The sequence below is a fragment of the Euphorbia lathyris genome, chromosome 1 (assembly GCF_963576675.1).
Source record: "Euphorbia lathyris chromosome 1, ddEupLath1.1, whole genome shotgun sequence".
NCBI classification, from domain to species: Eukaryota; Viridiplantae; Streptophyta; class Magnoliopsida; order Malpighiales; family Euphorbiaceae; genus Euphorbia; species Euphorbia lathyris.
This window is the reverse complement of record NC_088910.1, coordinates 94,952,671-94,967,491: the sequence shown is the minus strand read 5'-3', so window position 1 is coordinate 94,967,491 and position 14,821 is coordinate 94,952,671. Positions and strand designations below refer to the sequence as shown.

The 14,821-nt window shown below is 34.2% G+C and overlaps 2 protein-coding genes across 2 annotated transcripts; both read right to left on the bottom strand.

Annotated features, from left to right (window-relative positions):
- Positions 1 to 5,333: 5,333 nt before the first annotated feature.
- On the bottom strand, positions 5,334 to 8,044 carry LOC136207460 (pentatricopeptide repeat-containing protein At3g02490, mitochondrial). The gene has a single exon (XM_065998719.1). It carries the CDS (start codon positions 7,884 to 7,886, stop codon positions 5,895 to 5,897), a length of 1,992 nt encoding a protein of 663 aa, XP_065854791.1. The 5' UTR covers positions 7,887 to 8,044; the 3' UTR covers positions 5,334 to 5,894.
- A 5,788-nt stretch (positions 8,045 to 13,832) lies between these two features.
- LOC136211707 (stress-induced protein KIN2-like) lies at positions 13,833 to 14,302 on the bottom strand. The gene is made up of 2 exons (XM_066002731.1): positions 14,172 to 14,302; positions 13,833 to 14,090 (listed from the first exon to the last, which is right to left on the bottom strand). Exons 1-2 carry the CDS (start codon positions 14,229 to 14,231, stop codon positions 13,947 to 13,949), a joined length of 204 nt encoding a protein of 67 aa, XP_065858803.1. The 5' UTR covers positions 14,232 to 14,302; the 3' UTR covers positions 13,833 to 13,946.
- Between the last annotated feature and the right edge of the window lie 519 nt (positions 14,303 to 14,821).

Sequence of the window (14,821 nt, the reverse complement as noted above, 5' to 3'; positions counted from 1 at the left end):
AGCCCGCCCAGACGGGGGCAAAATCCCAGGATTTTGCCTAGACGGGCCGGCGGTCCGCCAAGGCAAATCCCCTGGGATTTTGCTGGGCAAAATCCCTGTGGCGGGTCCGGCACCCGCCAGCCGTGCATAAGTGGCGGGCCTTTCGGCCCGCCACAGCCAAAATCCTCTGGATTTTGGCCGAGTTTGGCCAAAATCCAGAGGATTTTGGCCTTGGCGGGTCCGTGACCCGCCTCTACAATAGAAAGGGCGGCCCGCCAAGGCAAAAAAATTAAAAAAAAACAATTTTTAAATAGAAAAACTTACCGGGGGACAGAACAAGCTTTTTCCTCTACCTTCACGACCCGCCATGAAGTTTTTGATTTGAAATGTTCAAATGAGGAGATAAATGGGGAAGAGTTTCAAAAGTGGGGTGGGGGAGGAGTTTGAAAAGTGGGGGGAGGGGTTCAAAATCTTTATTTTGAAAAAAAGGGGAAGGGGCAAAAATGTAAAAATAGGGCGGTAAGTGGGAATTTAGGAGCGGTATATAGTAACCCACAATGTTATTGGAATTCCAATGTTAGAGATTAGAATTTTGTATGGAATCTCAGGAGCAAGTATTGAATCCTATAAATAATTTAGGAAAATTTATGGTGAGATAGAAAGTAAATTAAAAGAGAAAAATAATATATAGTTTTGAGAAACCACTTGAATATAAAATTATTTAGAAGACATTTTTTGAATTTGTAAGTTTCATAAATTCTTTTGTAAATTGTTCTAGGTTGCTTCAATAAAATGTTTGTACAATCCTGTGAACAAAAGTATAATTAGTTGAACGGTGTCTTCTATGGTTACTTTGTTTTTTATAAAGTACCATTACTTGATGTGTTTTCACAATTGGATGATGGATTAGAAAATTAATCCAATGGTAAAAACACACAAAGTAAGCCTTACTTTGTTAAAAACAAAGCAAGATGTCTTCTATGGTTACTTTGTTTTTGACAAAGTACCATAAATGTTGTGTTTTGAATTAATTTGTAATTTCTTTTAGGTATAACGAACTTATTTAGTCAATGTCGAATTCAATGTGAGTTTTAACAAATAAAATAATGTTTTGTTGTTAGATATAAATAGTGAGCTGCTATATACCGCACCTAAATTCCGGTCCACCGCCCATTTGTGACATATTTTTCCTCCTCACTTTTTGAAACAAGAAAGTGGAATTTTCTCAAATCCTCTCTACCTTCTTTGCATTTTCTCTCCAAAATCATAAACCCGAACAACAATAATTAAAATTATGAAAACAATTGATATGTGACAATCCGAACCTCGAAAATGGATGATTACGAGTCGGAAACATTAAGATTTATATTTTTTTTATCAAAGAACTCATGAAAATAATACATATTTTTCATGACGATTTTGCATTTTTCGTCATAAAAAATAGGAGAATTTTTAATTTTTCGTCATAAAAAATTGAATAATTTAGTATTTTTCGTCACTAAAAATTTTACGATTTTGTATATTTTAAAATTTGGCCTAAACGGATGCGTCATACCACCCGACCCATGGCGGGAACGGATGCGGCGTACCACCCGACCCATGGCGGGAATGGATGCCGCATCCGTTCCCAACATGGCGGGAACGGATGCCGCATACCGTCCGACCCATGGCGGGAACGGATGCCGCATACCTCCCCACCCATGGCGGGAACGGATGCCGCATCCGTTCCGACCATGGGTCGGACGGTATGCCGCATCCGTTTAGGCTAAATTTTAAATTTTCTCTCAAAATTTTTTTTCCTCAATTTTGACGAAATTTTTATGGCAGGGGCAAAATTATCTAATGGGGGCGGTGATAGAGAATTTGGATACGGTATATAGCAATACCCATATAAATATAAAGAAAATAAAAGTACATTAATAAAAACACTGTGCATTAAATAGAGATAAAGATGTAAAAATATCTTCAATGTTTATAGCTAATAACAATTTTTCCTTCAACTTTATAAATTGCATGATTATATCTCTAATGTTTGCAAGTTATATCAACTTTACCCCGACTACAATATACTCTACGAAGTCACAAATTTTGTTATTTTCACTTCACATCTGCAACATGTTATCACTCATCAGTAATAGATCAAAGATATGTGTACACATTATTTATTTTAAAAGTTAATAAAAAAAAATATATTGTATATACACCATTAGGGGTGTAATTGAACAATTTATGATGTCAGACATCGGAGGTGAAATCATTCTTTTTTTTAGCAGAGAGGTAAAATTATTCCTAGTTGCTAACGTTAGATGTATTTTTGCACTTTTTCTCTACATATGAATAAATAAAATAAAACAAAATTCAATAAGTCCTTAGATAAATTATTTTTAATGCATTTTAATAAAACCGTTTTTCATATTAAAAAAAAAAAGAATTTTTGCTCACAATAATGCTTCAGATAGGCATTATGTCTTTCAAATAGTCTGGTTAATAATTATTCTCTTAATAGTGGTGAGTTAATTATGATGAAATTAGAGAAGTTCATTTGATTTTAAAACTGTAAATAAGTCGGACGAAGTTCGTTCAACTTCTTTACAACCTGTGTAACTCAAGGATTAATGCTTGGATCACACTTTCCAATAGGAAAGTTGGATGAAATTCGTCCGACTTCCCGTTGCAAGAAAGGTGGATGAAATTCATCCGACTTTCGTGTATTTAATTTTTAAAAAGTAAATAAAAGGTTGGAGGACAAATCCTAAAACAAAAACCATTCTTCTTCTTTCAAAATAAACCCAAAACCACCTTTGTAACTTCAGCTTTGCTTCCTTTCCCTTAGGCTTAAAGCATTATTTGGCCCCTGACCTATTATTTGGTCACATTTGACCATTGACTTATCCCATTTGATAAAATTTCACCCAATTTGTATGAATACTTAACGAAATTGTTATCTCATTGATAAGTAACGATATTTTAACACTTAAACTTGAAACGTGATATTTCTTAAAGTGTTTTTTCCACGTTATGTGGAAATAATTAATTAGATTAAAAAAAGAAAAAACAAATACTAAACTAAAATCTATTAAGTTCAAGTTTCAAAATATCGTTACTTAATGAGATAATGATTCGGTTAAGTTTGAATCCATATTGGGTGAAAGTTCACCAATTTAGGATACATCAGTGGCCAAATATGACCAAATAATAGATCAATGGCCAAATGGCATAATTTTAGATAGATTAGGAGCCAAATAGTGTTTTAAGCCTTTCCCTTATTTGATTGTCTTTTCGTTTGCTTTTTTAAAATTCAAATCTTTTTTCATTTCTTAGAGCGGAATAGAGATAATAGAAGGTGAAAGTAGATATCTCCTCACTCCATTTGATGACTTTATCTTCTTTGATAACCAAATGCAGTCGTGTAGACAAGAGCAATAAAAGGAATCACTGTGTAAAACAGTTGAATAACAAAAATGAAATATCAAAAAATACGATGAATTTCATCCGACTTCCTTTCCTTACAATCGAAAATCAAAATCGGATGAAATTCATCTGACTTTACAGTTGAGAAGTATAATTCAAGCTTAATGCTTGGTTTACACTGATTGTAAAGAAGTTAGACCAATTTCGTGCAATTTTTTTACAGTTTTCAAGTCGGATGGAATTCATCGGTGAATTTCATTCTAGTTAATCCAGGACTATTCAGAAAATAATTTCTAAACAACCTGTTTGAAAGGAATATTGCTCCTTTGGACCATTACTCTGTGTAAAAGTCCAAAAAAGGAAGGTGTATATGGTCAATCATCACGAGATGATGACAATTTTTGTCATACATGGTGTAAGAACATATAAATATGTAAGTTGTGATATATAAAAAAAGCTTAATGAGAAGAAGTGAATGATATGAAACATGAAAAGAAAGCACTAAGGAGAATCTTCCAGTCCAGTGTCTTGTTCTGTCAATCTCATCACGTTTTGCTGCCTCGATAAGTCTCATTCTATTTCCTTAACAATTAATGCATTGCATACCAGCTTGCTACAATTTGGACACTTCCCTCATTATATCTCCTTTTCTTTCTTTATGGATTATCTTTCAAATATCTTTTTTCTTTAAATGTAACCCTTATGGACTAACAATCATGGAAATATACTTCGTTATAAATTCAACTTTTCTTTTCTTCAATTTAAATATGGAGTTCACTGTACATTATGATTTCATTGATTACTGTAACTTTGTTTTTAACAAAGTAATGGTTACTTTGTGTGTTTTCACCATTGGATGGTGGGATATAAAATTAATCCAATGTTGAAAACAAATAAAGTAATGGTTACTTTGACAAAAACAAAATAATCATAGCCTATACCGAAGGCCGAAGGATTATATTTTAGGGGCCGAGACAAGGGGCTTGGGGCCCTCCATCCCCCTTCTTCTCACAGAATCAGTTCCTTTCATTATTATTAAGTTGTGATGAGAAATTAGAGCGGTTTTGGTTGGGTGGAACGTGAGGCTCTTGAGGATTGTTCCTTTCATTGATTTCATATTGTGTTTGTGTGATGAGAAAACAGGTGAAACTAGGAAAAATAAGGTGAAAGTAGGTGATAGTGAGGAGAAGGTTTTGATCTAAAGTGGAGAGAGCGAATAAAGATGTAGTTGAGAATTGAAAAACGAAGAGAGTAGTTGATAGGCACTAAATCTAGCTTAATGCTAAGAAGTTTTAGAGGTAAAAAAAATGACTAGTTCGATTTAGCAAAAAAAAAAAAAAAATACGCATGCACGTATAAATTTAGCCCCCAAATGAACCAATCCTACATTATCCACAAAACTCACCAACTTAAAATTTAGAAATAGTATGACAAATTTTAGAACCATTTTTGCTCCAAAAAGTTTATAACATTTTCTACCAATTTCCTTCCTTTCTCTCCCTCTTCCTTAAGATGGCATATCATAAGCAAAAACAGTACCTTTCTGATACAGCCATGAAGACTGGACATTTTCCTAGTTTATTGACTAAATCCAATTCAGATTGAAAAACAAACTCTCAATAAAGAAAACAAGAGTATCTAGCAATGAATGATTTCCACACATTTTGAACAAATTATGTCATCTAAAGTAGCATGATCAAGATAACTTTTTTAGCATGCAAAAAAATCACATCTACAGTCATAACTTCTACCTTCTTCTCTCAAACTTCATTCTGCCCCAGCTCCAAATAAGGTAAATTAACCAGATATATTTATCATCTAAAGAATGACCCCGATGAACTGCTTTAAGAAACAAATTGCACTTTATCCTACAAAAATTAGCTCAACATATTGTTGTTTAAGTTTATGATTTGCAAATTCAGTATGACAGCATCAATTAAATATGAAAGAAATAGAAAACTGATCAATTATTTTTCATGAAAATTTACAAACAAAGTTAATAGAGATCAGAGCTAAAGATCTCAAGCTTAAAAAATAAGCAAATATCTTTAGTGAATCTTTCTTTCAATTGAACAAGCTGCTATGCTACAAAAGCTAAGAAGATTTTACGACTAAATTATTGTGCCACAACTTCACTTCCATCATGTTAAACTAACAGAAAACCACATATTCCTTGCAATAGCAATATCACAACAAATCCAGAGCTGATCCAAGAAAATTGAAATTCTCAGAACCCAAGAATTATGATCATGACTTCACATGGATAGCACAACTAAAACAAGTCAACTCATCCTCTTAAGAAGCCACGAACAAGGATGGAACTAAAAAAATTCCCTTTAATCAAGGTTAAAACTTGAACTAGTTTTATTTCAAAAAATAAAGCTAATTATACTCCAAAAGGCAAAATTCAAAGTGTTGTCAAAAAAAAATCATAACAAAACGTTTGAACAAATGCCACACTACATCATCATCATAGAATACAGTGTGTTGTACATTTCAACAAACTAGACAGCCAAAGTAGCAGAAGCTGCAGTATCTTTACCAGGTTGCATTTTATGGAAGAGATTCAAAACATCAGCATGGTTTCGGATATAACGTGGGGATTTGGCCAGGAAATCTTGAGCTTCAGAATGCCTTCCAGCCTTGAAAAAGGCTTCAAATAATCGGATAACCACAGATGTAGATGGAAACTTCTTCACAGTCATAGCCCTCATAAATGCAACAGCATCATCTCCAGTTCCTTGCTTTGATACGTGCTTAATGAAAGGATCCACAGAAGGTGGGAAACCATGACTTTTCATCAAATCTAATACATTCAAAGCATCTTTAAAACCGCCTTGAATCAATAATTTATTTATCAATGCTTTGTAGGTAGTATGCCAAGGCTTTAACTGTTTATGAGTCACATAATCATGCAAAAGCTTGCTTGCATCTATTGCTCTTTTCTTGCAACAATATGCATTTATCAAAGATTCAAAAACATAACCGGTGTTCGAAGCTCCCCCTTTCTCAACCATTTTCTGGAAACACTCAGATGCTTTTTCAAGGTCCCCAGATGCACAATGCCTTTGAATTAAAGATGCCCAGGCCTTGTAATCCAAATTACCATCAGATTCTTTCAAACTATCCACAAATTCGCCAACTTCATCAGTTTTACCAGCATTGACAAGCCCTGACACGATCTTACTCTGCATATTACCAATAGGTACATACCCACCTTCCTTCATTTCTTTCAGAATCTTATTGCACTCTCCATATCTACCAACACTTGTTAGAGATTTAAGAAGTGCATCAAGTGTAGAATTTGTCAAAGCATTGTCATTGCCAACAAAGATCCTAACAACCCTTGAAAACAAATCCATATCCAATTCTTTACTCACCACTATCTTTTTCAACAAAGAAGTACAGCAATGTACAGACGGCTTATTAGCACCAGCCATTGCAAACTCATACAAGTCCACAGCCTCCTTAATCATTTTCCTCTTTACAAACCGTTCAAACACTTTAACATATGTCTCCAAATCCAGTTCATATTTATTACTCTTCATCTCATCAAGCACCTTCTGAAACCTGTCAATACAATCTTCCCTACCCAGAACACTGGCCATTGCATTATAAGTTGTTTCATCATGCTTATACAGCCCATCCTCCTCAATCCACCTAAAAAATATCAAAACTTTCACAGGTTCCATAGCTAAGTTGTCCAACACAATCTTCACTAAATCACTTGTAAATACAGCATTCAAATCCTTGATCTGGCTTTCAACTTCATCTCCCCAAACATTATTTCTAACAATCCTACTGATCCTCAATCCAATTTTTTCAACAGAATTATCCACAGACCCTGATGCAAAAACCCCTTTTAGCTTCTCCAAATCGTCCTTCAATCCTTCTTCCTCAAGTTTCTTTACTACTCTATCCCGTGCACCCTTTGACACACCATAGCCTTTTTTCTTCATGGTTTCAACTATATCCCAAAATTCCTCCATTGGCCCATTGGCACCCACCATTCCTACCATCAAATTATAAGCTTTGGAGCTTAATTTCTCACTGTCCCTCTCCAAAACCCAATGGAAAAACCTCCGAGCCACAACAGGGCTAGAATTGAGTGACTTTAACACTTTCAACACAATTTCATTAGTGATAACCACACTATTCAACTCCAATTCTTTGTTAATAAGATCAGCATCAGTAAATTTAGTGAAAATATCACATACAAGAGAACAGTGATCCGGGTCCTTTTCCGGTTCAACTAATGGCTCGGATGAGAAACTATAAGTAATCGGGTTTTTGGAATTAATGAAGTTAATAATACGGCCAGAGAAATGAGCAGCCTGGCCTGACAAGGTGTGAAGCGAAGAGAGAGATCGAAGACTAGAGAGAGAAGGAGAGGAGTTTACCTGAAACTGAAAATGATGAGGCGAGGAATATCCCGGGGTTCTGAAAGAAGAGCGAAGGTGGTTACGGAAGAGAAGCAATCGCCATGAATGTCTCATTTTCTGTGCAGTGGGATTTAGGGTTCTTCGAAGAATTGAAAGGTTGCTTGCTTGCTTGCTTGCCTGCAGGGATTATACTGTGTAACTGGAGTTTTTAGGGTTTTAGCGGGGATTTCAGTGGATCGGATCGCGAGTTCGATACGAAACACCAGCAACTGCAAATTTGAACTGTTAAATGAATTTTTGACAAAAACAATTTTTTCATGGGCCTGTTTTGACATATTTTGGGTTGGACCTTAATCTCATCCAAGCCCACTCTTTATTTATAAATTTATATAGATTATAGTTTTTCAAAATTAAAAGAAATTTATTTCATCAATATTTCTCCAGCCTTAAATTATAATTTCTCATAAAATGGTATGTTTAAATAAATAAAAAATAATTGGTTCACACTTAAAAAGAAAGAGTATCAATTGGACATTAATTTTAAGAAACTGAAATGTTAAGATGGGGAATGGTAAAAGAAAAAATAATTTTTTTTTTTGAACTATTTAAAGGAAAATTAAAATAAGAGAACGTTAGAAAATAAAAATAAAAATGTTGATTTGATTATCTAGTATATCAGCAAATTTAGTTAGGATCTATTTATTCTTTCGTAGTCTTTCAACACTCTTTGTTGGAAGATTCTTCTTCATACATCATAGGCTCATTTGCAACTTCTTCTACCAATGTTGCATTCACGTATGTAGGAGTTGGTCTCCATTTTCTTGTTAACTTTCGTACTGGTAATTTTTTTTCTTTTGTTTTATCATCGTCGATAATCTCTTCGAGATGACTTGGCTGTTCTTCTATGTGTTTGATTATGTACTCTTGTACTCCATGGAGATTGAGTCTTCTCATATGAATTTCTCTCAATGTTTTCTTCTACTAGTTCCACCTCTTGCGTGATTTCTTCAGTTGCCTTATCCCTTTCAAATGTTTCTTATAATTTCTCCTCGATTTATTTTGAATCGGGTAGAACAACTTTATAGGGAGACCATTAGGGTGAAGCGTCGTCAAACACCACAATTTTTCAAGTATAACACCTACCTATTGCTAGGTCACAACACTTCCACCCTTTTCTTTGATTGTCACAATCCACAAAGATGCATCTTATAGCTTTCTTATCAAATTTGCTATGTAAATGATCAGGAACGAAAACATAACATACACAACCAAAAACTTAAAAGTGACTTATAGTGGGTTTGATATTCCATTGCTTTTTGAAGGGTGGAATGAATCCCAGTGGTTCTTCTAGTAGTTTGTTGATAATATGTATAGTTGTCTTCATACACTATGCCTATAATTAAGGTTGAACGTTCTTGACATATAACATATTTCTGCATATCTCAACAAGGTGTAAGTTCTTCCTTTTTGCTACTCCATTTTGTTGGAGTATAAAGGCAGATCACTTGTCATTGAATATTATTATCTTTCAAATATCTTGAAAACTCGTGCGGAGTATGCTCTCTCCATTGCCAGTACAAAGACACCGGATCTTCCGATCAAGTTCCTTCTCGATCTTCTCTTTGAACTTTTAAAACTTGCTAAATGCCCCTGAATTATTTTTCATAAATTACACTCATACGCACCTTGAGAAGTCGTCAATGAAGGTTATCGTATATTGATGACCATTGACCGATGACTGCTTGACACGACCAAATACATCAGAGTGCACCAACTCGAGCGACTCTATTGCTCGATACTAAGAATATACGTAGGGCAGTTGGTGTGATTTCCCAAACTGGAATCTATCACATACTAATATCAAGTTGTGTAAGTCCCTTGTAGACCTGTTCAAAGACCCGTTGGCCCGCCCAAGCCCGCGCTCTATGGGTTGGGCTTGGATATGTATATTTATCATTTGGCCCAGTCCGACCCGAACCCTTACAAGCCCGCATATAAAATAGGTTGGGCTTGGTATTTGTTTCAAAAACCCAAGCTAGCCCAGCCCGGCCCGCTCTTATATATATATATATATATATATATATATATATGGAGGGCGAGCCTTGGCGCAACGGTAAACGTTGTTGTCGTGTGACCAAGAGGTCACGGGTTCGAGTCTTAGGAGCGGCCTCTTGCCAAATAAATTGGCAGGGGAAGGCTTGCCCCCAGTACACCCTTATGGTGGGACCCCTCCCCGGACCCTCGCTCAACAGGGACGCGTAGTGCGACCGGGCCGCCCTTTTATATATATATATATAACGTTTTCAATTGTTACCATAAATGAAATCAAATTTTAATCCAGGGATTTAGGTTTTTTTTAAAAAAACGATTTAGATGATTTAGATTATTAATTTGTTATAACAATTGGTTTTGTTCATTTTAAGTTTCTGCTTCAATAAATGAATATAAATTGAGTTGACAAAAAAGTTTTCTTCCACACTAATTAATTAAATTTCAATTGCATTTTTATTTTTTATAATTATAATTAATTTTTATTTTATTTTATTTTTAATTAATATATATTATAGGTGGGCGGGTTGAACTGGGCTTGAGAATTAGTTTTTTTAACCCAGCCCGGCCCGAGCCCGATGTAAATATAATGCTAGTTGGGTTGGGCTTGGACAAAGTAAATATATGTCAAACCCAATTAGGCCCGGCCCGACCCGACCCAACCCATGAACAGGTCTAGTCCCTTGATCATTGACTTTTTCATCATCACATTCAACTTATGGTAGCTGATGTGTCCCAGGCGTGCATGCCACATATTGACTATCTTGTTCTCTCTAGCCTTATCTACATATGTTGTTTGTATTGACATTACGTATACAAACTCAAATTCATCCCTCCATAAGTGGTGTGCTCGTCGGCCTCAAACTTTAGTTGGCATGTACATTGTTCAGACCAAACAATGCATACTTGCCCGAGAATGTCAGCTGCGACAATGATATCAAGTTCTTTGTCATCTCAGGTACATGTAATAAATTCTCTAATTGCACTTCTTTATAGTTGTATCAAGGCACGACCATCATCTTGCCAACATGTGTGATTGGTAGTTTTGAGTTGTTCACGGTGATAACTCGCTCCCCTTTATACTCTATCGTGCTCGATAATTTTTCCTTGTCTTCAGTCATATGGTTAGAGCATCCAGAGTCCACTATCTAATCATCATTATAATTGATAAATTTATCTTATTCTGTGCATATACTTTGGAGGGCAAGACTATATAATATGTCATTAGCTCTATAATTGCAAATGATGCCTCGAAGCCCCAATCTTCCTCTCTTTCATCTTGATAGTGTGTGGATGTTGCATTGTTTTATTCTACTTTCTTATATTGGCAATCTCGAGCATAATGACATCTTTTTTTAGAATTATAACATTTATTATTCTTGTGTCGATGTGCCTTTTCATCTGTTTGGTTATGGGTATTGGTGAGCTCCTCTTTGTTTCCAACTCCCTCACTGTGGAGTTTCTTCCATCATTATTGTTTGAACCTTTTATGATTTTTCGATCTCGTGGCGTTTGGATCCTTACTCATTTTATTGGTAAAAGGAGATCCTCTTTCTTGATTGAGAATTTAGAAATTTTCTTGACAACTAGTCCTAACTGTCTTTTCTGATACCACTTATTGAGAAATTGAAGGATTTAATTAAACAAACTTTATTTATTTAATTAAAAACTTAAGTTTTAGTACAACTCACACACACAATTTTCAATGCTTACTTTTATTTTGGACATTCACGCTTTTGATTTCTTTTCGCAGGTAAAGGAAATGCCCGCTTTTTCTTTCCTACAGTAGAGGAAGGTACCATGCAGAGTAGGTACGGAAGGCGGGGCCTCTTCAGAGGTAGTGAAAACCCTTTCTTTCAGCGAGGCAAGAGAGGATCTTTCTTTTAGGATCACACACCCTACTTGATTGAGACCCCGAGGGAAGTAAGGAAGCGAAAGCTGGATCGACTCTAAAGTCGAGTAGCTGTACTTGCCTTTTTCTTAGAGTGGATTGAGGAAGAAGTGGAACTCCGATGAGAACGTAGTCTTACTGCATCCCCTGAAGGAGAAGGGGCTAACCTATCCTTAAAAAAAGCTGGATCATCCGGAGTTAGATCAGCTGGAGTATGCACACACCTTATGGATAAAGGTTTATTTATATTAGGAAGGGATACACATGGTGAGTTAACCAGTCTAATACGGTTAATTCAACCGGTTAACTATTTGATCAGGTTTTTAAAAAACACTAACCATACAGTAATACACTAAATTCAGTTAATTATTAATCGGTTAATCAATTATTTCGATCTGTTAACATTTTATTTTGGTCTCTAACCATTAGTAAATAAAAATAAAAAGGCTTAATACATCATTTGCCCCTTGAACTTTCAAAGTGTCCTGATTGCCCCCTCAACTTGCATAAAATGTTCAGTTAGCCCCCTGAACTTGCGTAAAATGTAATCAATTGATCACTTGGTCGTAAAAAAAAAGTAAGTTAAATGAGGAAGATGTATTCCACGCATTTTAGAATGTTATTACATAATTCAAAAACAGTTAAAAAGAAAGTTATTACTTGCTCAACTATAAAACTTTTTTTCTCTAATATTAGAACCGCATACTCCGATTTTGGTTGTTTTACTTTTTTTTTTAAGACTCATGCAATATATCTTCCACATTTAACTTACTTTTTTTTTTTGCAACCGAGTGATCAATTAATTATATTTTGCGCGAGTTTAGGGGGCTAACTGAATCTTTTATGCAAGTTGAAGGGGCTATCGAGACACTTTCAAGATTCAGGGGGCCAGTCAAGCTTTTAGGACAAGTTCAAAGAGCAAATGATGTATTAAGCCAAATAAAAAATAATAAAAGAATTCTAATTTTTTATTGTGAGTGTGACAATGGCGACTTGAAGTATATATTCATATTATTCACTTTTTTTAAATTAAAAACCATACACTAATCCATCGGTTTCGATTTAGTTTTCGGCTTTTTGGATTTTTGTGTGCACCTCTAATTTATACTATTCCCAAATGAAAAAGAGAAAGTATATTCATACTATTCACTTTTTTAAAATTAAAAACCATACATTAATCCATCGGTTTCGATTTAGTTTTTCGGTTTTCTGGATTTTTATGTGTACCTCTAATCCCAAATGAAAAAGAGAAAGTATATTCATATTAGTCACTTTTAATCACACATTTAAATAACATTACCCATAAGTTGTGTAAAAATCTTGTAAACATTTTATATTTTAAATATTAGTCCCACATTAAAAAAATATTTAAATAATAAAAATGATTATATTTTATATCACCTGTTGTGTGCTATAAAACGTGGGTTTATGCAATTAATTAAAATAATAGATTTATCATGAAATCAATAAATAAAAGATAACAAAATCTTTTTCTTAATATTTTTAATTTTTTTTTGTACAACTCAAACAGATGGAATATATATAATCAAGAATAAAAAAAAAAAAACCTAATAAATTATTAATAGATGGTTTGTGAGAATTTCATAGACTTATACTTCAACTTGTTCTCATCCAAAACATCCAATTATAGATATGGGCTCAGCAAATATCCATGGAAGTCAGTGATTTTGATTTTGTTAGAAGCTAACATCACAAATCAAGTTGTCCAATTTATTTTGAGCTTCCCATAGAAATTATTTAGTTTCATAATCTTCGAAAGTAGGCAGAAAATTGGTGAAGTTGAACCATATTAGAAATCAAAGCTTTGTCATGGAACTTTAATTTAAATTTCAAAATCCTTATCCTGCTAAATGCACCTTTATTATTTTCATCTATATTAAACCTATAGAACATCACGTTGTTTAACTAGTACAACTAAATTAAAAGGCACATATTATTATCATTTTATAAGTATCATGGAATGATTCTATAAGTGGATTATTAATCTTTTTTATTTATTTTATTTTAAGTTAGAGATAGAGAGAATATCTAGGTAAAAGAAAAAATGAAAGGCAAAATAAATAGAAAGAAAAATCAAAATTGAATTAAAGTGAGAGAGAGCTACATCAAATCAAACAGAAATAAAAAAAAAAAATTAAAAAAAAGCTCTCTTGTTGAGTCTGAAAGCATATAATAAAAAAGCATGATGATGATGATGGATGAGGTTGTTCACTTCACTTGTTGATCCCAGTAGCGTTCTTGACAGCATCAACTGTTCCCTGTGCTGTGGCCTTAACCTGCTGTCCAGCCTCTTGGACTGATTCCTTTGCTGACTGTGCAACATTGCTAGCCTTATCCATCACGGTGTTGGCCTTCTCCTGCAATATATATCTTAATTAATTACTAACACAGTTAACTAATTAGAAGATTAAAGAAGGATTATTAGGCTATGCAATTACCTGGCTTTGGCCCTTGGCCTCACCAGCATTGAAGGCCATCTGCTGACTGTTGCTCGACATTTTTAGGATTTGATGATTTACTGAAAAAACTGCTTTTGGTGTTTGTTGAAATGAGAAACTCTTAAGAGGGAATATTTGTTTTTGATGATTTTAACTCCTCCCACCTCCCATTATTTATACTGTTTCATGTTGCTCTATTGTTTGACACGTGTGTTTCTTTCTGCTACTCAAGTTTGAGGAGGTTGAGATTTTTCAGGCACTTGACTAGGTCTCTCTTCAGAATGCTTCAATGGTTAATTATCATGAAATCTGTTTCCTATCCATACGAGTTTTCAAAATATTTAGTATATTTTATTTAATTATATTGTCATTGTTTCTAAAATTTCTCTAGAATTGAAGATGATATTCATGTATAAAATACATTCATTACCCTTCGACTATATTATGACCCATCCATCAACTCCATTTCACAACATAAAGTCCTTGCATCAATGCTAATATTGTAGCATTTCGACTTCATTTCATTTAATTTTACGTTATTATAAATTAAATCAAAAGGAAAATCCTTTCAAAAAATATATTTTGGACAATTTTAACTATATCAATGTCTTTTTCTTTTTAATTTGTTTTATCACAAATTATGGTTAAAT